The following is a 25,101-nucleotide window of genomic DNA, read 5'->3' on the forward strand; positions in this document are numbered from 1 at the left end:
GTCGCGGTTTTGTCTCACCAGGGGTGATGGTCGGATTCACGTTTATCATTGAAGGAATGAGCGTTACACCGAGGCCTGTACTCTGGAGCGGGATCGATTTGGAGGTAGAGGGTCCGTCATGGTCTGGGGCGGTGTGTCACAGCATCATCGGACTGAGCTTGTTGTCATTGCAGGCAATCTCAACGCTGTGCGTTACAGGGAAGACATCCTCCTCCCTCATGTGGTACACTTCCTGCATTCTCATCCTGACATGACCCTTCAGCATGACAATGCCACCAGCCATACTGCTCACTCTGTGCGTGATTTCCTGAAAGACTGGAATGTCAGTGTTCTGCCATGGCCAGCGAAGAGCCCGGATCTCAATCCCATTGAGCACGTCTGGGACCTGTTGGATAGGAGGGTGAGGGCTAGGGCCATTCCCCCCCAGAAATGTCCGGGCGCTTGCAGGTGCCTTGGTGGAAGAGTGGGGTAACGTCTCACAGCAAGAACTGACAAATCTGGTGCAGTCAATGAGGAGGAGATGCACTGCAGTACTTAATGCAGCTGGTGGCCACACCAGATACTGACTGTTACTTTTGCTTTTGACCCCCCCACCCTTTGTTCAGGGACACATTATTTCATTTCTGTTAGTCACAGTCGGTGGAACTTGTTCAGTTTATGTCTCAGTTGTTGAATCTTATGTTCATACAATATTTACACATGTTAAGTTTGCTGAAAATAAACGCAGTTGACAGTGAGAGGACGTTTCTTTTTTTGCTGAGTTTATATTTGACTGCCATGTGGGATCAATAAAACTAAATAAAATGTGTTTCTCCTTTCCAGTGCTCAGTGACTAGTCAGGGTATCAGTCCCTGCTCCAGTCTGACCAGTAGCACGGCGTCCCCCTGCACAGAGAGCCCGTGCTCCACCCTGAACAGCAACGCCAGCCACAGCCTCAGACACAGCAGCAGCGGTCACAGCAAAACTCCTCTGAGTCACTCCAGCCCCTGTGGAACCATCGCCAGCCCCAGCTCCACGCTCGAGAGCAAGGACAGCGGGATCATAGGTGAGAGACACTCGGGTTGCGTCTCAATCGGAACCTTATTCCCTATGCAGTGCACTACTTTTGACCAGGGCCCTTCTGGTCAAAGGTTGTGCACTATAGGGAATAGGGTGCCATTAAGGACAGTCTCACTCACCCATCCACTCAATCAGTTACTCAGTCCCCAGCACTCAGCCTTTCCTCATCACTTACTATTCACATTCTGCACAATGCCCACAAGAATGGACCTAGATTGTCCTCCATGCCTCTTGTGTCTCATGAGACTAGCATCGTCAACAATCTCAACAGGGTCTGCATTACCCTGATAAATCCAATCTATCATTATTCATATGGACTATATACATTCATCTTCTCCAAAATCTTTGATCGTTTTACTGTTTTATTGCCTGATAACTCATCCTGAATTTGATTCTGCTACTCTACCAATCAGAGTATCAAAGTTGACCGTGTCATCATGTAGGCCGGCTCTGTCCCAACCCGTCGGTTTCTGGGACCAATCGGAACGGTCAGAATATGTTTGCATTCTACAAGAGGGAGGAAGGCAAATACAGACTCATCGTGGAGAAGAAAGCAGTGTTGCATTGCGCTGTTAGTGGTGTGTACAGTATTAAAGAGTAGTGGTGGTTGAACGCTCCAACAACATGTGGCTGTTCTGTTCCTCTACTAACAGGGGCTTTAGGAGATTTGGGGATTTACATGTGCTGACAGGAAGATGGGTTATCACTGTATTCAACTCCTTTGTGATTTCTGCTTATAGGTTGCAGGGACTGTCAAATCTACTAGAAATCCATTCGGAATTCTGAATTGTACCGTTTTTATTGGCCGAAAATGCTAGTCATGCAACAATGTTCATGACTAAAAAACACGTTTTTTGTCTGGTTATTGACATACTTTTTTCAAGGCTCCAGTTGATTTGGACCAAAATAGAACAAAGCATGTCACATCCTGACCCTTGTAAGATGTCATTTTCTATAGTAGAGTAGGTCAGGGCGTGACAGGGGGTGTTTTTGGGTGGTTTTCTGGTTATCTGTTTCTATGTGGGTTTCTAGGTTTCTATTTCTACAGTGGGGAAAAAAGTATTTGATCCCCTGCTGATTTTGTACGTTTGCCCACTTACAAAGAAATGATCAGTCTATAATTTTAATGGTAGGTTTATTTGAACAGTGAGAGACAACAACAACAAAAATCCAGAAAAACGCATGTCAAAAATGTTATAAAATGGTTTGCATTTTAATGAGGGAAATAAGTATTTGACCCCTCTGCAAAACATGACTTAGTACTTGGTGGCAAAACCCTTGTTGGCAATCACAGAGGTCAGATGTTTCTTGTAGTTGGCCACCAGGTTTGCACACATCTCAGGAGGGATTTTGTCCCACTCCTCTTTGCAGATCTTCTCCAAGTCATTAAGGTTTCGAGGCTGACGTTTGGCAACTCGAACCTTCAGCTCCCTCCACAGATTTTCTATGGGATTAAGGTCTGGAGACTGGCTAGGCCACTCCAGGACCTTAATGTGCTTCTTCTTGAGCCACTCCTTTGTTGCCTTGGACGTGTGTTTTAGGTCATTGTCATGCTGGAAAACCCATCCACGACCCATTTTCAATGCCCTGGCTGAGGGAAGGAGGTTCTCACCCAAGATTTTATGGTACATGGCCCCGTCCATCGTCCCTTTGATGCGGTGAAGTTGTCCTGTCCCCTTAGCAGAAAAACACCCCCAAAGCATAATGTTTCCGCCTCCATGTTTGACGGTGGAGATGGTGTTCTTGGGGTCATAGGCAGCATTCCTCCTCCTCCAAACACGGCGAGTTGAGTTGATGTCAAAGAGCTCCATTTTGGTCTCATCTGACTACAACACTTTCACCAGTTGTCCTCTGAATCATTCAGATGTTCATTGGCAAACTTCAGACGGACATGTATATGTATTCTTGAGCAGGGGGACCTTACGGGCGCTTCAGGATTTCAGTCCTTCACAGCGTAGTGTGTTACCAATTGTTTTCTTGGTGACTATGGTCCCAGCTGCCTTGAAATCATTGACAAGATCCTCCCATGTAGTTCTGGGCTGAATCCTCACCGTTCTCATGATCATTGCAACCCCACGAGGTGAGATCTTGCATGGAGCCCCAGGCCGAGTGATATTGACAGTTCTTATTTGTGTATCTTCCATTTGCGAATAATCGCACCAAATGTTGTCACCTTCTCACCAAGCTGCTTGGCGATGGTCTTGTAGCCCATTCCAGCCTTGTGTAGGTCTACAATCTTGTCCCTGACGTCCTTGGAGAGCTCTTTGGTCTTGGCCATGGTGGAGAGTTTGGAGTCTGATTGATTGCTTCTGTGGATAGGTGTCTTTTATACAGGTAACAAGCTGCGGTTAGGAGCACTCCCTTTAAGAATGTGCTCCTAATCTCCACTCGTTACCTGTATAAAAGACACCTGGGAGCCAGAAATCTTTCTAATTGAGAGGGGGTCAAATACTTATTTCCCTCATTAAAATGCAAATCAATTCATAACATTTTTGACATGCGTTTTTCTGGATTTTTGTTGTTGTTATTCTGTCTCTCACTGTTCAAATAAACCTACCATTAAAATGATAGACTGATCCTTTCTTTATCAGTGGGCAAACGTACAAAATCAGCAGGGGATCAAATACTTTTTCCCCCCCATTGTATGTTGGGGTTGTTGGGATGATCTCCAATTAGAGGCAGCCGGTTCTTGTTGTCTCTAATTGGAGATCATATTTATGTAGGGGGTTTTTCCACTTGTGTTTGTGGGTTGTTAATTTGTGAGTAGTGTGTATTTCTCTCTGCGTCACGGTTTTGTTGTTTTGTTATTTCAAGTATTTGGTGTATTGCAACGTTTCACAATAATAATAATAAATATGTGGAACTACAAACACGCTGCGCCTTGGTCCGATCCTTTAAACAGCCGTGACAAAGCAGTTAACTATTCCCTATTGTACATTCATCCAAGTAGACAAATTTGACCTAGAGCAAAATAAAATGAAGGAAAAAGACCTGTGGCAATAGCCTCTGCTGAAATCGTGAGCTGTTTCACCAGTGTTTCAACCTTTTTGTACCATTTTGTGGCCAAGACAGACTTGGTTGGTTGGCAGTAATACTTTTCATCTCCCAAATGCAAATCCTGTGCTGCTGTTGACATAATTGATAACTGTGACTCATATTCCTCCTAACCCCCCTGTGCAATATCATAGCTGCTAAATAATTCATGCTGGCTGTGATATTGTATCTGCCATTGTAAAGCAGTGTGAATAGCGCTGTGCCGTGTCCAGCTACTGCCTACATACAGTTGAAGTTGGAAGTTTACATACACTTAGGTTGAAGTCATTAAAACTTGTTTTTCAACCACTCCACACATTTCTTGTTAACAAACTATAGTTTTGGCAAGTCGGTTAGGACATCTACTTTGTGCATGACACAAGTAATTTTTCTAACAATTGTTTACAGACAGATTATTTAACTTGTAATTCACTATGTCACAATTCCAGTGGGTCAGAAGTTTACATACACTAAGTTGACTGTGCCTTCAAACAGCTTGGAAAATTCCAGAAAATGAGGACTGGCTACCCCTCATAGCCTGGTTCCTCTCTAGGTTTCTTCCTAGGTTTTGGCCTTTCTAGGGATTTTTTCCTAGCCACCGTGCTTCTACACCTGCATTGCTTGCTGTTTGGGGTTTCAGGCTGGGTTGCTGTACAGCACTTTGATATATCAGCTGATGTAAGAAGGGCTATATAAATACATTTGATTTGATTTGCTTGCAAGCCGAAGAACACCATCCCAACCGTGAAGCATGGGGGTGGCAGCATCATGTTGTGGGGGTTCTTTGCTGCAGGAGGGACGAGTGCACTTCACAAAATAGATGGCATGATTAGCATGGAAAATTATGTGGATATATTGAAGCAACATCTCAAGACGTCAGTCAGGAAGTTAAAGCTTGGTCGCAAAAGGGTCTTCAAAATGGACAATGACCCCAAGCATACTTCCAAAGTTGTGGCAAAATGGCTTAAGGACAACAAAGTCAAGGTATAGGAGTGGCATCACAAAACCCTGACCTCAATCCCATTGAAAATGTGTTGGCAGAACTGAAAAAGCGTGTGCGAGCAAGGAGGCCTACAAACCTGACTCCATTACACCAGCTCTGTCAGGAGGAATGGGCCAAAATTCACCCAATTTATTGTGGGAAGCTTGAGGAAGGCTACCCAAAACATTTGATCCAAGTTAAACGATTTAAAGGCAATGCTACCAAATACTAATTGAGTGTATGTAAACTTCTGACCCACTGGAAATGTGATGAAAGAAATAAAAGCTGAAATAAATAATTCTCTCTACTATTATTCTGACATTTCACATTCTTAAAATAAAGTGGTGATCCTAACTGACCTAAGACAGGGAATTTGTACTAGGATTAAATGTCAGGAATTGTGAAAAACTGAGTTTAAATGTATTTGGCTAAAGTGTATGTAAACTTCCGACTTCAACTGTACCTACTGCCCAGGTTGAGACCAAGAGATGTAGCCTAAGCGTCTCAGATTTGAAGTGCTGATCTAGGATCAGGTCCTTGTCCATGTCAGCTTATTCAGTGTGAACTTCAAGGCAAAACTGATCCTAGATCAGCGCTCCCACTCTGAGACACTTGATACATATGGGCCACTTCAGATCACTAGGACCTACTTTTTCTTCTGTGGAATCTGTACTGTAGAACTCAATGCTTCTAGCCAAGTCTAGCGGCCTCATGGTTTCTCCTTCAAACACTCAAAATTCTGTTTGTCGGCGGAGGACAAGCTATAACATTGGTCCGGAACTTCCCCCTAGTGAGTAGGGCTTCTTGGGTTATTTAAAAGGCACAGGGAGAAGCCAAGTAGGTTGCGTTCCTAATGGCACCCTATTTCATAGGGCTCTGGTCAAAAATAGTGCACTATGTAGGGAACAGGGTGCCATTCGGGACATAGATGTTGTGTCCATGAGACTGATTCCCAGCTCTGATGAATAGTAGTCAGGACCTTTGAAGTGGTTGAAACGGACTGTGGAAGAAGCAGGATAAGAGAACGCAAGGAATCATTTACTTCAAAAACCCATATTAATTTGGCTGGTTTTTAAACAGCACGTTGGGTGGGATGGTATGGAGCCTACTGCAGAGTGTGTGTTGACATATGAAAACCTGCAGCTGCTGTTGTGGGGTGGGGCCGATGGAGGGAGGGCATCGCAAGGAGGGGACTTAAGAGGGTCATAGGAATGGTCATAAGCAGTTATTCATGTTGTAATTAATGGTCATGACAAGTTATTAATGTTTTATACAACAGGTGGGTCTAATCCTGATTGGTTATTGGTTAAAACCGCATTCCAGCCGGTGTCTATTCCACAAGTTGCCACCGGCTAAATCTATGATGTTAAAATGCCCATTTACTCTGTTCCATCTGACTGCGCATTTCACTATCTCATCATCTCAGCCAGGCAATTTATAAACTTGATCTCCACTCTAAAAATGACTTGCCTAGTTAAATAAAAGGTAAAATATATATATTTTTTTATTATTAAAAAGCATCTAGACATTATCTCACATTTCTTTTACGCTAACATTTAGTTTTCAACAGCGGAGATTTGATTATACCTTGCTGTCTGTCTCACCGACATTTGCAACATTGTTTCAATATTCAAATGTGATCTCCCGCTGTCCCATACTAATGAACGTGATGAGAGTCAGAACGAGACAGACAGGCAGGCAGTGTTTCTCAGCCAGTCAAAATTCTGAATCAGCATAATTTTTTGGGATACACAGTACCAGTCAAAGTTTGGACACACCTACTCATTCAAGGGTTTTTACATTTACATTTACGTCATTTAGCAGACGCTCTTATCCAGATCGACTTACAAATTGGTGCATTCACCTTATTCTATCCAGTGGAACAACCACTTTACAATAGTACATCTATATCTTTTTTGGGGGGGGGGTGTAGGGCCTGACCCTTGTTTGGGTGTAGGGCCTGATCAGAGCCTGAAGGTACGGAGGTGCCGTTCCCCTCACAGCTCCGTAGGCAAGCACCATGGTCTTGTAGCAGATGCGAGCTTCAACTGGAAGCCAGTGGAGTGTGCGGAGGAGCGGGGTGATGTGAGAGAACTTGGGAAGGTTGAACACCAGACGGGCTGCGGCGTTCTGGATGAGTTGTAGGGGTTTAATGGCACAGGCAGGGAGCCCCGCCAACAGGGAGTTGCAGTAATCCAGACAGGAGATGACAAGTGCCTGGATTAGGACCTGCACCGCTTCCTGTGTAAGGCAGGGTCGTACTCTGCGAATGTTGTATAGCATGAACCTACAGGATCGGGTCACCGCCTTGATGTTAGCGGAGAACGACAGGGTGTTGTCCAGGGTCACGCCGAGGCTCATGGCACTCAGGAAGGAGGACACAATGGAGTTGTCCACCGTGATGGCGAGATCATGGAAAGGGCAGTCCTTCCCTGGGAGGAAGAGCAGCTCCGTCTTGCCGAGGTTCAGCTTGAGGTGGTGATCCGTCATCCACACTGATATGTCTGCCAGACATGCAGAGATGCGATTCGCCACCTGGTTATCAGAAGGGGGAAAGGAGAAGATTAATTGTGTGTCGTCTGCGTAGCAATGATAGGAGAGACCATGTGAGGATATGACAGAGCCAAGTGACTTGGTGTATAGCGAGAATAGGAGAGGGCCTAGAACTGAGCCCTGGGGGACACCAGTGGTGAGAGCACGTGGTGCGGAGACGGATTCTCGCCACGCCACCTGGTAGGAGCGACCTGTCAGGTAGGACGCAATCCAAGAGTGAGCCGCGCCGGAGATACCCAACTCGGAGAGGGTGGAGAGGAGGATCTGATGGTTCACAGTATCAAAGGCAGCAGATAGGTCTAGAAGGATGAGAGCAGAGGAGAGAGAGTTAGCTTTAGCAGTGCGGAGAGCCTCCGTGACACAGAGAAGAGCAGTCTCAGTTGAATGACCAGCCTTGAAACCTGACTGATTTGGTCGAGAAGGTCATTCTGAGAGAGATAGCAGGAGAGCTGGCCAAGGACGGCACGTTCAAGAGTTACTGGTCTGTAGTTGTTGACATCGGAGGGATCGAGTGTAGGTTTTTTGAGAAGGGGTGCAACTCTCGCTCTCTTGAAGACGGAAGGGAAGTAGCCAGCGGTCAAGGATGAGTTGATGAGCGAGGTAAGGGAGAAGGTCTCCGGAAATGGTCTGGAGAAGAGAGGAGGGGATAGGGTCAAGCGGGCAGGTTGTTGGGCAGCCGGCCGTCACAAGACGCAAGATTTCATCTGGAGAGAGAGGGGAGAAAGAAGCCAAAGCATAGGGTAGGGCAATGTGAGCAGGACCGGCGGTGTCGTTTGACTTAACAAACGAGGATCGGATGTCGTCGACCTTCATCCGCAGAGGGGGGGGGGGGATTCAGGAGGGAGGAGAAGGTGGCAAAGAGCTTCCTAGGGTTAGAGGCAGATGCTTGGAAGTTAAAGTGGTAGAAAGTGGCTTTAGCAGCAGAAACAGAGGAGGAAAATGTAGAGAGGAGGGAGTGAAAAGATGCCAGGTCCGCAGGGAGGCTAGTTTTCCTCCATTTCCGCTCGGCTGCCCGGAGCCCTGTTCTGTGAGCTCGCAATGAGTCGTCAAGCCACGGAGCAGGAGGGGAGGACCGAGCCGGTCGGGAGGATAGGGGACATAGAGAGTCAAAGGATGCAGAAAGGGAGGAGAGGACTTTGAGGAGGCAGAATCAGGAGATTGGTTGGAGAAGGATTGAGCAGAGGGAAGAGATGATAGGATGGAAGAGGAGAGAGAAGCAGGAGAGAGAGAGCGAAGGTTGCGACGGCGCAATACCATCTGAGTAGGGGCAGAGTGAGTAGTGTTGGAGGAGAGCGAGAGGGAAAAGGATACAAGGTTGTGATCGGAGACTTGGAGGGGAGTTGCAGTGAGATTAGTAGAAAAACAGCATCTAGTGAAGATGAGGTCAAGCGTATTGCCTGCCTTGTGAGTAGGGGGGGACGGTGAGAGGGTGAGGTCAAAAGAAGAGAGGAGTGGAAAGAAGGAGGCAGAGAGAAATGAGTCAAAGGTAGACGTGGGGAGGTTAAAGTCACCCAGAACTGTGAGGGGTGAGCCATCCTCAGGAAAGGAACTTATCAAGGCGTCAAGCTCATTGATGAACTCTCCAAGGGAACCTGGAGGGCGATAAATGGCAAGGATGTTAAGCTTGAATGGGCTAGTGATTGTGACAGCATGGAATTCAAAGGAGGAGATAGACAGATGGGTCAGGGGAGAAAGAGAGAATGTCCACTTGGGAGAGATGAGGATTCCAGTGCCACCACCCCGCTGACCAGATGCTCTCGGGGTGTGCGAGAACACATGGTCAGACGAGGAGAGAGCAGTAGGAGTAGCAGTGTTTTCTGTGGTAATCCATGTTTCCGTCAGCGCCAAGAAGTCGAGGGACTGGAGGGTAGCATAGGCTGAGATGAACTCTGCCTTGTTGGCCGCAGACCGGCAGTTCCAGAGGCTGCCGGAGACCTGGAACTCCACGTGGGTCGAGCGCACTGGGACCACCAGGTTAGAGTGGCAGCGGCCACACGATGTGAAGCGTTTGTATGGCCTGTGCAGAGAGGAGAGAACAGGGATAGACCGACACATAGTTGATAGGCTTCAGGAGAGGCTAAGCTAATGCAAAGGAGATTGGCATGAAAAATTAACTAAACAACTGGGGAAGCGAGAGAGCAGGGTATCCCTCACTAACAATTCACTGAAACACTAAAACGCTAAAATATAACTTTTCTAGCTACCACTAGAAATTAAAATTGATGTAAACTACAGTGGTTCAATGTTTCCAGGAATAAGCTCAAACTTAGTTTATTCCGCTAGATAACTTGGTACAGTATTCTTCCGTGAAAACCCACCTAGTGCACCGTGTCCTATGACGCCATAGCTAACTAGCTAACTAGCATGCTAGCATCCTATAACACACTGTTAGCACCAATACTTGGTAACAACAAGCTACCAATGGATCATTCGTGTCCGTGTCTAGTTCATAACGCAGAAGTAATTAAACGTTGGCTAGCTAACACAAAGTCAGTCCTGCTAGCTACACAAGTGGACTACACATCTCAAATGTTCAGAAAGTTAAGCTTATGTTGCAAAAATCTTATTGACAAAAAATTATACAGCTAGCTGGTAGGGTTAGCTAGCTAGCAGTGGGCGCGTTGTAGACTATGTTCGAAAATGTAGCTGGCTAGCTAACCTTGATAGTTACTCTGTACTACGCCTTTATCTTGATACAAAGACAACTATGTAGCTAGCTAACATTACACTAGTCAAATCGTTCCGTTGTAATGTATATAGTTTCTACAGTACTGCTAATTGGTCAAGTTGGCTAGCTAGCAGTGGCTGTGGTGTTATGGTGTTGACGCCGTTTCGAAAACAGCGCGAACGAACGAATACAGCTGGCTAGCTAACCTTGTTAGTTCCTCAGAGCTACACCTTTATCCTTGATACAAAGACAGCAGATACAACTATGTAGCTAGCTAACAATACACTAATCAAATCGTTCCAATGTAATGTAATGAATTGTAATATTACCCGCGGAGCGAGGTGCAGCACGACCAACAATTGTCCAGACAGAGGTTTATTAACCCAACTTCACACAGGCTACTGTTTGGCCATAGCCCACGTCAAATAAACGTTTTTCTTTATTTGTACTATTTTCTACAGTGTAGAATAATAGTGAAGACATCAAAACTATGAAATAACACATATGGAATCATGTAGTAACCAAAAAATGTAGTTACTTCGTTGTTATTCTGGCTGCACTGTTTGACAGGACTGTAAGTTAGCTGTAGTTGGCTAGCTAGCAAACATAGGATAAGAAGGTTGTCAGTCAGGATGGCAATGGAACATTTAGAACGAATGACTGGGTAGCGTCCCTAGATAGAGAACAAAAAGACAGAACAACTGGGTCACGTCTCTAGATAGAGAACAAAAAGACTGAACAACTGGGTCGCGTCTGTAGATACAGAACAAAAATGACTGAACGACTGGGTCACGTCTCTAGATACAGAACAAAAAGACTGAACGACTGGGTCACGTCTCTAGATACAGAACAAAAAGACAGAAAAACTGGGTCAGTCTCTAGATACAGAACAAAAAGACTGAACGACTGGGTCACGTCTCTAGATACAAAAGAAAAAGCCGGAATGACTGGCTCACGTCTCTAGATTCAGAACAAAAAGACGGAACGACTGGGTCACGTCTCTAGATACAAAAGAAAAAGACGGAATGACTGGGTCACGTCTAGATACAGAACAAAAAGACGGAACGACTGGGTCACGTCTCTAGATACAGAACAAAAAGACGGAACGACTGGGTCACGTCTCTAGATACAGAACAAAAAGACGGAACGACTGGGTCGAGTCTCTGGCAACCGAACCAATAGAAAGAACGACCAGCCGGCTTAGGTAGCAACCCTAGATTTTTGTTGGGACTATATCTTGTGGAAGGATGAAATAGTAGAAATAAATAAATCAAAATAACATTTTTACTGAAAATATGCCAACCATTATTTGAATATGTTGGTAACCCGTTGTATAAAAGTGATAATGCCCTCGAAGCCGGTCCTCGACTTCATCTCGGGCCTAACAACACCCATGCCAATATATCCTCCAAACACCGACCTCGAGGGCATTATCACTTAAGTAAATAACGGTGATAACCAGTTATTAATGTTGTAAATAACGGCGATAACCAGTTATTCATGTTGTAATAATGGTGATAACCAGTTATTCATGTTCTAAAGCAGAGTGAGGAGATGGTAAAGCTAGTGTAAGAAGGTAGGCTGTTTTACCTTCTTATTCAGACCACTTTGTTCGATCTTTGTGAATCAAATCACTGTATCAAATGTTACAACATTTAGGGATTTCTGAATTGCTGAATATTTGCACAAGCATCAGGCTAGTTATCCCAGACGTATTTGTTATGTTATTATTAGTGACGATGCAACACACAGCACCGTTATGAAATCCAGATTAGCTATGTGGTACAGTGGGCCTACTCTAAAGCTGCCAAAAACAGACGCATTTCCTCTGACTGCACATTTGAGCATCCCAAATGACACCCTATTCCCTATGTAGTGTGCTACTTTTGACAGTCAAATTTGGGAAGCATTCCCATGTTTTGGAGCCCAGCTGCCAGTTGGTGGCTTTTGCCTTTCCACACCACTTTTAGTGATTCTGTTTAGCATGGTCAGCCAGGCCTGAGGAGAGGATTAAAAGGGGATTTGCTTTCATGTAAGCACACACCTGTCTAAACTCTTCAAATGGAAGTTTGAAGTCAAATGGTATCTTTCCCAGAATTCACAGGTTTCCCAGAGATCTTGGTTGGAGGATTCCTTGCTTATTCTCTCCTGATTCCGGGAACCTTCCATCCTGAATTTCTGGAAAATTTGGGAATTTTGGGAAAGTAACCGTAATTTTGCAACCCTACTACAGTATCAACTTCAGTTTCATCACACCGTGTTCTATTCGATAGAAGACAGTACTGTTTGGAGGCAAACATATTTGATGTACAGTGTACACTTTTGAGTATTGAAAGCTACTCCATTCAAGATACCTTTAATAAGGGAAAATAATGGTGGTTAATACAGACTAAAAAACTTGGGGCAGGCTCTATTGATCTAAATCTACCCCACCATGCCAGCTCTGGATAATTCTCATGAGTTGGAACTACATTTATTGGTAAATATCAGATCAGGTGGAGGGTGTTGATGAGGTCAATGAAAACAGAGTGGAAATGCTAAAGACTCATAACTTCTCCATTATAGCACAATGTCGTTTCACTCCGTATCAAGGTGCAGAGAATTCCTGATAATGACAATGACTTACTGCACCGATTTTCCTCTCTCTCTCTCTCTCTCTCTCTCTCTCTCTCTCTCTCTCTCTCTCTCTCTCTCAGCCACCCTCACAAGCTCCTCAGAGAATGACGACCGCAGCGGCTCCAGCCTGGAATGGAGTAAAGATGGCAGCCTGAGGAGCAGCGGGCAGCATGGCCTGGCGCCCAGCGTGCGGGCCGATACGTGCTCTCCCGTGGCGGAGGAAGACCCCAGTGGGCCCCCAGAGACCCCCACCCCGTCCAGGACAGAGCACCCCACAGCGGGGGCCGCAGGAGGTGTAGCAGTAGGACCAAGCCACCCACGAGAGGGCCCCGTTCCATACCCCACAGCACACACCTCATTGTCCCTCATGATGCCGCGGCCCAACTCTGTTGCAGGTAAGAAACCTTGGCTCAGGGTGATTCATTATGCGGAGAAGGGATATTATCAGGACTTGTACACTGGTTTTGAGTTATCTGGACATGTACACTGGTTTGAGTTGGTATCGGGTCATCAGAGGAAGTGCTCCTTCATCCTTGCTCAGTGAATCTTCCTTCAAATTTGACTTAGTTCATCTTGACTTTGTGTCTGCATTATCTCCTTAGGAAGATCCTGGAAAGGAAGGTGTTAGTCTGTGACCCTTTAGGACCCAACAGTGTCTGTACTTCACAGAACGTCCTGACTCAGGTCCTCAGAGAGCCAGCTAAGCCACAGTGCCCTGTGTGACTGTGGCACTGACTGACACACAACTCTGTCCTTTTCCCGGCTGACCAAGTGAGAGGGAAATGGAGAGAAGAAAACGGGGGTGGACGAGACGTTGATGTGTCAATTCAGTAGACAGAAAGAGAGAAGGAGAGATGTATATTATTTGTATATTATCTACCTCACTTGCTTTGGCAATGTTAACATATGTTTCCCATGCCACTAAAGCCCTTTGAATTGAATTGAATTGAAATTGAGAGGAGTGAGTGAGTGAGTGAGTGAGTGAGTGAGTGAGTGAGTGAGTGAGTGAGTGAGTGAGTGAGTGAGTGAGTGAGTGAGTGAGTGAGTGAGTGAGTGAGTGAGTGAGTGAGTGAGTGAGTGAGAATTGTACTGTGTGTTCTACAGCTAGCTGTTTGTACACAAACGTGCATAAACAGTGGATTTTACACACTGTTTGCTCTTGGTGCACAAAACATTCATCTTTACTGCATGCTGATAAATCTACAACTTTGCCATATAAAGAGTATAGATGTGCATACAGGGCATTGTGTGGAGAATTCACTAAGGCCTCTTGCATTTAACGACCTAATTATTCCAATAACTCATAACCTGTTTTAACATCTTCTGTTGTTTTGGTCCGACGCAGCTCAAACAGCATGGACACACACACACACACACACGGACAAACACACACTCACGGACATTCACTGCCTCGTAAAGCTAACAGCCCAGGGGCCATCGGCCCCTTCTTTGCTCTCGGACGAGGAGTTTGTTATGCAGTGTTGCCCCTGAGGACTGAGTTGGATTCACACCTCTGATTTTATGGTTGGTTACGTTGCCCTGGGAGCAGACAGCAATGCCATGGAAAGACAAGTTCTCTGCCCTGTCACCAGGGGCCAGGGATATGAGTGGGGCTTGAGCTGCATCCCAAATGGCACCCTAGTCCCTTCGTATATAAGGAATAGGGTGCAATTTGGGATAATTATTTTCCACTCGCTCTTTTACGAGAGGGCTATAGTAGGTTAAATGTGATGTCTTAATTAGGTTAATACATTGTGTGTGCATTAATCAATGCTTGATAGAGAGAGACTATAGGAAGGTTGAACGTCATCTTGCGCTTTTGTAATCACGAGAAAGTTGGATGAAGCCATTACCTTTGATTGAGTACCAAATGGCGTCCTATTCCCTATATTGTGCACTACTTTTGACCAGGACCCATTGGGCTCTGGTCAAAGTAGTGCACTATATAGGGTTAGGGTGGCCTTATCTGTAGCTTCATACCAAACATTCTATATGGAGAGTATAGCAACATCCCACAGTCATCCAGAGCTATCCAGTTGATCCTCTTGTTGTCCTGTGATTGCCCCTTTCCTGTCCCTGTCACACACCAGTCTGTCACATCAAAGATGTCTGGCCATAATCTGTAGGACACACTGATAGAGAGGGACTGACTGATAGAGAGTGATAGGGGGAGAGAGAGAAAGAGAGACAGTAGGCAGACTGAGAAAGAGAGCGAGAGAGAGAGGTGTGATGTGATGTGATGCCAGGCCGTGTCGTAGAGGAGAGGAGTCGTAATGAAATTCCCAAGCCTGATTGTTGCCAAAGTGCTGAAAGGCAAGCTGTCATTGATTGGAGCTCCTTAACTAGGGCTTTGATGGTCATGGTATTTTGGATGATGGTTATTGGTCAGCCAAATGACCGCAACCACTGTAATAACGTACAAAATCATAATAATTAAAAAATCCGCTCCTGACTGCATGTGCTGCTGCAGGAAGGGGGGCGTTGATCTGCCAGGAGAGTGAGAGAGGGATTTGAGGCGATATGTTTGAATACTGCATCCTGTGACTTGTTACCGGGCAGACTAGAGTCTAATTAGAGTCCAGAGGATGGCGTTGCCTATGCAACCAAAGACTTGTTTGCTACAACACCTTGCTTGTTTCAGCAAGGAGCAACAAAGTTTCATCACGTCGTAGAGTCCATGTTATAGCAGAAACCGACTCAACCGCACGAATGCCCGGCCGTCTCATCTTCAGTTAGCTGTTCGTTCCACACTAAACATTTCTTTTTACTCTTCTAATTACATTGGTAACCAGTTTATAATAGCAATAAGGCACCTCGGGGGGGTTGTGGCATATGGCAAATATGCCACAGCTGAGGGCTGTATCCAAGCACTCCAGGTTGGGTTGTGCCTAAGAACAGCCCTTAGCCGTGGTATATTGGCCATATACCACACCCCCTCGGGCCTTATTGCTTAACTGTACCAGCCCTAGCCTTAACACGCTGTGAGGCAGAGTTCCTACCAGGACTTCAGGAGTTAAGAGTTGGAATAGCTGCTGTCTCTCTGTTGCTCTGCTGACCTGCTGGCTCAAAGTTGAACTATTATGGACTGGACAGACACCATATAGAACGTCAGCTCACCTGCTAGGTGTCTACAAACGATGGTGATTCAACATGTGGAATCGTCGGGAAATGAACCGAAAATGACGGCTAATGTTCTGTGGTCAGAGGTGATAGGACCACTGTTTTTAACTGTCTGTTTTGTCCTTTAGACTTCTTTCTGTCTGCACATACAAAAGCGTTTGACCCCTTCTCAGGTGGTTGGATGTTTTTAGCCTGAGAACAAAGGGTCCATTTCTCTGGGGGTGAATTAATTAGTGGAGTCTGTCTAATGTCCCACAGCCCTGCTAAAATGTGAGATATGCGCAGGGAATGTATCCGTGTTGCTCAGAAGTATCATTTGCAGTGTGCGTGATTACAGCGGACATCGTGTCTGGCCTGCAACAATCGAGCTGCTGCTGTGGGAAATCCAAGCAGCACAGTCTGCACATTAAGCTGTGGCTAACTAGCTAGGTCCAGATCCACACCAATACACCACCTGTCTGAGTGAGAAGACAGAAACCTGAATCCTACTCATTAAACCAAACCACCAAATTTCTTTGCTCAGAAAATCAACAAGCGGTTTGCCATTTTCTCAGGGCAAAGCAGGACTCAAGTCGATTGACCCACCATAAGCGCACAAATATGCTTAATTCAAATCAAAACACAGACAAACTCGCAACATAACACTGACAATATGATAATTATTTTTGTACAATCCCCCTCTGGCTGCTGCTTGTCTTGTCTAGTCAGACCCTGCTGGAAGACTGGACTTTATAGGGGATATTTTCCTATTTTTGCTGTGATTTTGATTGACTCTCGTGGCTTGTAAGCCCCTCCAAAATCTGTTGGAATAAATCCCTAATTGTATTGTCTCTCAGCAGGACATGTCTGTAAAGCTTCTTTTTACTCCATCCATTCTGCATAGGACATTTTTTTTTGTATATGTATCTGAGTCACAATGCCTCCATTGAAATGTGGCATTTGTTTCCATCTCAAATGTCACCCTATTCCCTGTATAGTGCACTCATTTTGACGAGGGCCCATAGGGTGCCATTTAGGATGCAGACTTTGAATTATTAAAGCAGTCAGACTGGCAAAAAGCCACACAACCGGTCCGGGCATCATCACATTTCTATTCATTTAAAAACCACCCAATATAAATGAGATGCGACAGGGAACGAGACTGTGGGTTTAATTACAAATGACTGTAACATTGGAAGCCTAATCATAAATTAGTGATGTCTTACTCACACACAGCCCCTAATCTGACTGCTGTCACACTCTCCCTACCTCTCATTGCTATGGCTGGGAAATTAACCCGCGCCATTGGGGGATTTCAGCAACAGTTCCAGCTGCACAGAGTTTGGCAACAGTGCCTGGATGCGTCCCAAATGGCACCCTATTCCCTATATAGTGCACCACTTTTGATGCACAGTCGCACACACTCTGTCAGATTGTTTTAGGAAGAGACGGTTCGGAATGTTGTTTTGCTTTCTTTCACTTGTTTTTCACATCAGACACCACAGAGCAACTCACACTACTAGAGACATAGTAACTCTACAGAGTCATTTCTAGTGCTTAATGTTATGCTACCAGCAACAGACCACTCTATTTGGTAATGTGTTGTTACTGCTAAATGCCAGCTTCACCTCTATAAGGATGTGCTTCAAAAGTGTGCGCTGTATAGGGGAATAGGGTGCCGTGTGACACACAGACAGTGGCTACGGGATAAGCTTCTGAAAACATCTCAGAGATTACTCTCTCCTAGCCCAACCCACACTCCATCACAGGTGCCACCGGCTTCAAAAAGAATTGCCTTTGACACGGGCTCTGTAACGGAAAGTAAATATGTAAATGTTATTATAATACTGCATGTAAAGTGGTGGCTTCAGAGAGCAGAATTCTAAATGAGAACTGAGAGGGCGAGGAAGGAGGATAGGGACTCGGTGCAGCTGAAAGAGATCTTCTTAGTTTCTACCCCTCTGATGTGTGGGGGTACAGAGTAGAAGAAAAGGGCTCTGTCTTGGCTCTATTGTAAGCTCTTCAGATTTGGCTGAAATCCAATTTGACACCTCCATGCCTCCTTCATCCAGTGCAGATTCAGGGGTTTTCGGGAAAAGAATTCAGCTTAAAGCCTTCTGTATTCTTTGTTACGCTCAAATAATAAGAATTATATTTCAAGTCATCAGAGTTAAGCCATTTACCGTGGATTAGGGAATCAAAGGCTACATTAATGGTCTATGGTCCATGGTCCAAAGACCTCCCATTGAACCGCTGGTGGAGATTTCTCCAGACAGTAAAACGGCATTAAGCTGTGGAATGGTTCGGCCACAGCACATAGCCAAGGGGCACTCCACCCAACCTTGGAACATGTTGATTGGTGCATTGCCTAGGCAGGCATTAGTACTATTGTGGTTCACAGTCGTGTGCCGGGTGCCCAGTCTGCACAGGTAGTCTTTGTCACTGCCCTGCTGCCCTACTCAGCATTCCTTTGTGTTACGGTGTCTAGGTGATTGTTCCTTTGTGGCTGACAGAGGTCCGCTGCCCTGCCCCCCCCACCCCAGAGCAGAAGTAGGCATCATTGACGGCCATTGTTCCATCTCCTGGTTACTATGGATCCCTCTTCATAGGAGACTACTTTTACTGGAGCACATAGTGACTGCTGCAAACAGCTGCGTCCCATCTCTTAGACTGATGTCATCTCCATGAGTCCCAGATGGACACACTCTCAGTGGTCCCCAGATGTTCTGCAGGTTTGCTTATGTTACAGTCATTACTTCAAATCATAAAGTCATGTGTTTTAACCACTGGTGGATGAGGTGATGAACCAGAACAGGCTTAACTGGTTTTTATCAGCATTTATGTTTTGTCTAGTCACGTATGGATTTTATGAGAGGATTCTTTGGGTATGCTTTTATTGTCAAGTTTCCCATTCGCTCAATGAGAATGTGTATGTGGAGTCTCACTGTTCCCTGAAGACTTCTCCACCTATTTCTCTGATGTTGATGGTGCACATGGCGTCCATTTTGTCACCTCTGACCAAAGTTCCCTCTAAGCTGCGAGTGTGCGTGGGTGCAGAGGTGCCCAGGGACTGCAGCACATAAGAAAAATCAGCCCGTGCAGAGAAGCACAAGATTGAACTTCACTCAACTTTCTAAAGTTTTCTCTGTTAGTTAACACTATCAACGTGTGCCTTTACTGTGGGAATTGGGATCGAATCAATGCAATATTAGCCACTTTCCATGTAACATACCAAAAACAAAACAAACTATACAAGACTTAGAATTCAAACCTAACTATGCAAGAGATTTTGTTGTAGACAGAGTGCATCGGAGTACGATTCTATTGTATTGACAGGCACTACTCAGGCCTGTACTCTGCACAGACCGGTAAGCCATAACCAATCAGAGCTGCAGTAAGGCCTACACAGTGCTTTCGTAAAGTATTCAGACCCCTTGAATTTTTCCACATTTTGTTACGTTGTAGCCTTATTCAATATTATAATTTTTCTTTTTATCTCATTAATCTACACACAATACCCCATAATGACAAAGCAAAAACAGGTATTTAGAAAATGTATTAAAAGAAACAACTGAAATATCACATTTACATAAGTATTCAGACCCTTTACTCAGTACTTTGTTGAAGCACCTTTGGCAGCAATTACAGCCTCGAGTCTTCTTGAGTATGACGCTACAAGCTTGGAACACCTGTATTTGGGGAGTTTCTCCTATTCTTCTCTTCAGATCCTCTCAAGCTCTGTCAGGTTGGATGGGGAGCGTCGCTGCACAGCTATTTTCAGGTCTCTCGAGATGTTTGATCGGGTTCAAGGCATGGCTCTGGTTAGGCCACTCAAGGACATTCAGAGACTTTGTGTTTAGGGTCGTTGTCTTCTTCGAGGGTGAACCATCGTCCCAGTCCGAGCTCCTGAGTGGTCTGGAGCAGATTTTCATCAAAGATCTCTCTGTACTTTGCTCCGTTCATCTTTCCCTTGATCCTGACTAGTCTCCCAGTCCCTGCCACTGAAAAAAATTCCCACAGCATGATGCTGCCACCACCATGCTTCACGGTAGGGATGGTGCCAGGTTTACTCCAGACGTGACGCTTGGCATTCAGGCCAAAGAGTTCAATCTTGATTTCACATGGTCTGAGAGTCCTTTAGGTGCCTTTTGGCAAACTCCAAGCGGTGCCTTTTACATGGGGTGGCTTCCGTCTGGCCACTCTATCATAAAGGCCTGATTGGTGGAGTGCTGCAGAGGTGGTTGTCCTTCTGGAAGGTTCTCCCATCTCCACAGAGGAACTCTGGAGCTCTGTCAGAGTGACCCTCGGGTCTTGGTCACCTCCCTGATCAAGGCCCTTCTCCCCCGATTGCTCAGTTTGGCCGGGTGGACAGCTCTAGAGGAAGAGTCTTGGTGGTTCCAAACTTCTACCATTTAAGAATTATGGAGACCACTGTGTTCTTGGGGACCTTCACTGCTGCAGACATTTTTTGGTACCCTTCCCCAGATTTGTGCCTCGACACAATCCTGTCTCTCTACGGACAATTCCTTCGTCTTCATGGCTTGGTTTTTGCTTTTACATGCACTGTCAACTGTGGGACCTTATATAGACAGGTGTGTGCCTTTCCAAATCATGTCCAATCAATTGAATTTCTGTAAATATATTTATGTAAATAAGTTATTTCTGTTTTTTATTTTTAATAAATGTGCAAACATAAAAAAAAACTGTTCTCGCTTTATTGTTATGCGGCATTGTGTATAGATTGATGAGGATTTTATTTACTTAATCCATTTTAGAATAAGGCTGTAAAGTAACAACATTTGGAAAAAGGGAAGGCGTCTGAATACTTTTCGAATGCACTGTATATGCAAATTGACCATTGCCATATATGGATTTGTGCCGTTCACATTGAACTGGACTGTTTTACAGCATGAGCGGTTGCGATTATTATGCGCTTGTTTTTAGATCAAAGCGACAGCTGCATGTACAGGGATGCAAACTGTTCACCTTTCGGCGAAATTCGCCTTTTCGAATTCAAAATAGGTGACCTATATGATTCGTATAGATCCGATGAGAAAAGTTTGCGGGGGCTTTATATCACTACTGACTGTAAGGGAACGAGTGTTTCGCGTTTGGAGCAATACTGGCTGTATCCAAGGCTCAGCCCTGAGATAACATTAGTAACTAACATATTCGCTATAGTATTAGGTGGTATATGACTCCTTGCCATTCCTCAAGTTATAACACGTTAATTGCTTAATGGACCCTGGCAATCTGTGTGAAATGTTATTATCTAGTTAACTAGCGAACTAACTAACTACCCTCTGTGAACTAATGTTTTCCCTCTACAGTATTTGGTTAATTTTCAGAATGAGAGAATTAGGTGAAAATGAGGCTTTAAACAAGTGGATGCCACTATAGAGGTGAAAGGAACACCCCACACGTTCCCTCTTTCTCACTTTTTCAATACAGTGGATAAAAAGGTGTATGCCAGGTGTATTCTCTGCCTGAAAGAGATCAATTATGCCAACAAATGGTATCATGCTCTGCTGCTGGCACATTGTCGAACAGATGTCCACAGGCAGAAAGTGTACAATGTAATAATGTGCACTGTAGCCCAAAGATATTGCTTTAGTTGTGTTGAACTTGACAGTAACACTTGTGTGTGAGTGAGGGGGTTATTACATTTTTTACTCAGTGAACGTTATTTTTGCACACATGTAGCCTTGTGCACTTGATCAATGTCTATAGTGGCCACTATAATAGAGCAAAAATATAATGCCTGTTTGTTTCATTCTATTTCTACTTTAAGATGGGGGTTTTTCCCCAAGTGCAATATTTAGATGTGTGTGTGGTCACAAGCGTTCTATTATAAAGGCTGTCATAGCTAACTGCAATATTACTGTATTGTTTTTTCTCAAGACTTGAGTGTCATTTGCAGTAAAGTCTAGGCAACAAATAACATTGGGTTGCTTTCTTTACATTTTTTTTAGCTGTGAGTTAGGTTCACATTAACCACTTTATTTTACACACAGCGACTGATCATGTAGATCATATTCTTTGTTGTTTAATTAGGTAAAACCTGTTTTTCTCCCTAGCAGGGATTTTTTTGCATGTTTCAGTGCAACAAACAAAAGTTTTACCTTTTTGGGCCCTCACCAGTTTGCATCCCTGCATGTAGCCACGTGTGCACATTTGTTCATATCCTTTGCTAGTTAGTGAGTTATTAGCCCAGTTAATGATCATTTGTAGTCAGCAATGTGGGAGTGATTACTTCCTACAAGAGCACAAAATGTTTACATTTCTAGCCATCTTTGAAAAGCAGGTCAGGTAAAGAGCTTTTTTATGTCTTAAAGGGGCAGTGTTGTATTTTGAGACAGGCTTGAATAAGCTAAGTAGCCAATAGGCAGAGGGTAGCATAATTTGTCTTGTTCTCTGTAATAAATGGTATGGGAATAATGATTCATTGTATTTTGTAAAGTGATTTCTTGCATCAAACAACACAACAAAATGTTCAGTCACCTCCTTGTCTGAAGGACAAGTGGATAATCAGGTTCATTTGAAGCCCTGCGTGTTCTTTTCAAAGTCTCATGGAATGTAGGCCTACATTGAACACAGATTGGCTGTTACTGTAGGCTGAATGATAGAACTGCTATTTCTATGTTAAAATGTAATGGGATGCATTTTCTCCATTGTTTTTGATGGTAGGCCACTCTGGTAGGCCTACATTATGATCGAATAGCCACAGTAGCCTACTTGGCCACTGTTAAAACTGTAAATGAAAGCGGGTACAGCCCCAGTGCTCACAGTAAACACTCGGCAGAAGTTGCACAGACATTTTACGATGTTCAAGTTTGCGCTTAGCAGACCTCAAATTTGCTCAGAGCTGAAAAATATTAGAGGGAACATTGCCTCTGACCATATCTGGACATTGACTGGCTCAGTTTGGAGACTGAGGGGCACCCTTTTCCCTACATAGGGCACTACATTTGGGTGCCATTGGGGACGTAGCCTGAAAGACAACACTTTGAAAGGTCACATTGACGTGAGCCGAATTGTCCTTTTTCACAAAGTTGCCCAATGGGTGAAGAAGGTTAGAGCCAGAGCAAAGATAAAGACCTCTCCTTCAGGGATCGATCGGATCCAATTTCGAGCAGCCAATTAGCATTCAACTCAGTGGTGCTTATTGATTTATATAAACCTGTGGAGAGACAACCGAGCACAGTATGCTACCAGCCTCCAGTGAGCCATCTGACAGAGTTTGACTGACAGGTCCCAACATTTCTTTGCTTTGTGGATTCGCTCCTTGTGGGACTTTATTAGCATCCTTTTTTAATTTCATCCATCACACAATTTAGAGTTCAATTGTATTTTGCCATGTAACTTCATTGAATGAACTAGAACTTGAGTGTACTGCATATCAGGAATATGTGGAATCTATACTTTTTTCTTAGTCTGGATCCTGGTGATCCTCAAAATAAATTCTGTGATTGTTAGGGTAAGTGTACCTATTAAGCCCATTTTCATCTTTGAATTCAAGTAAAAAATAAAACAATTCTGCTCTTTAATGTTTCAATCAATTAATCTGGTTGTCATGTCCATAGCAGTTTTTATTCTAAACCAATCAGATGTTTTATTATTAAGTTATTTACAGTTATGTGTAAATTCCCACAAGTGACATTGTCATATTGTTGTCCTTCATTCATCCAGGTGATTCTGTTTGTTGGTCCACCACCTGTAATTTTGTAATACAACAGTAGAAAGGGAGATTTGAAACAGTCTTCAGATAGGCTTTAGGAAGTTCAACTAATTAACAGGAATAGCAGGACAGCAAATGTGAATCCGCTTTCAGATAATTCATTGAAACTTGTGTGTGTGTTGTGGTCTTTGTGCATGGCTTCTTATCCACAGAGGGTCAGTTTTTTTTTTATAACCAAGTACTGGTGTGTACTAGTTGGCAAGAACAAAAGCCTAAATCCACATTGGTCTTTGTGGATACGATTGGACCCCCCTGTTATGAGTGCTACTTTCATGATGAATAGTAATTTTCAGTTTATTTTACAAAATTTAGGGGAGATTAATATAATCACATTTTATATAAATGTCAGTTTGTACGTTGTTAAAATTAGGTGGGCTTATTTGGAACACCTATGGGCTTTCGGTACCAATTATGCTCAGTCCGGACTTTTCACATATTTTATCAAATATTTATTTAAGAATTTAAGTAAAGTCATAAAACCTCATGTGAGAGATGAGTCTTTCATTCTATCTCAACTTTTCTAACAGAAATTAGGGCAGTATATGTTAGAAATGTCTAAACTTAGATTTTGGCGGGCTTAATAGGTACACTTACCTTAATTATTTCATATAACATTAATATTGAGTCTTTCCATACATGTAGTTTGCCTGTATTGCTTGACCAGCATTCTGGGGATGTAGGCAGTGTAATGCAGGGCTCCAGTGAAGTTTGTGTGCTCTGGTCTACTTTAAAGCTTTTCTGCATCCTGCTATGTGCCCTGCAGTGTCTGCAGTGTCTTCTGCCTGCACCACACTAACAGGTGAGATCTAAGTCTCTGTGCCCGCTAGGGGAGCAACTTACTCCTCATATATTCTGTCATGTCTTACCGTGGGATAAATAAAGGGGTTTGTGTTTGGTAACAAAATAACAGGCGATAAAACAGATTTATGCAGGCTGTTACATCCTCATTAGTTTATTTATTTTCTTCATAACAATCAGATTGCTCGCCATGCAGCCAGCGACAACCAGCGAGGTATCGAGCGTAATCTGTTAACTTGGTTACGTGCCAAAATCTGTGCGTAAGCGACTTTGATTTCCATTTTGCACTTAGTCAATTCCAGCTCAGGGCATTTTGACATGGCGGGTCAGAGAGGGATTTGAGGTGGGAGATGCCAAGAGGCTTCTGGAGGCATTAAGCCTATACCAGAGCCCACTAACTAACACTGGGGGTGTGTCCCAATAGGCACCTTATTCCCCCTATATACAGTTGAAGTCAGAAGTTTACATACACTTAGGTTGGAGTCATTAAAACCTGTTTTTCAAACACTCCACAAATTTTTTGTTAACAAACTATAGTTTTGGCAAGTCGGTTAG

At 44.2% G+C, this 25,101-nt stretch overlaps 1 protein-coding gene across 7 annotated transcripts in view; it reads left to right on the top strand.

Moving 5' to 3' along the window:
• The window catches only part of LOC106586176 (protein TANC1), a 279,123-nt gene that overhangs the window by 163,228 nt on the left and 90,794 nt on the right, over nucleotides 1-25,101 (top strand). For all 7 annotated transcript variants that reach the window (XM_014173125.2, XM_014173124.2, XM_014173128.2 and 4 more), the window contains 2 exons: nucleotides 823-1,045; nucleotides 12,992-13,306. In XM_014173125.2, the coding sequence (XP_014028600.2) occupies nucleotides 823-1,045; nucleotides 12,992-13,306 (538 nt within the window). The remainder of the gene's footprint in view (nucleotides 1-822; nucleotides 1,046-12,991; nucleotides 13,307-25,101) is intronic.

Source organism: Salmo salar, chromosome ssa25, assembly GCF_905237065.1.
Source record: "Salmo salar chromosome ssa25, Ssal_v3.1, whole genome shotgun sequence".
In the NCBI taxonomy this organism is placed as follows: domain Eukaryota; kingdom Metazoa; phylum Chordata; class Actinopteri; order Salmoniformes; family Salmonidae; genus Salmo; species Salmo salar.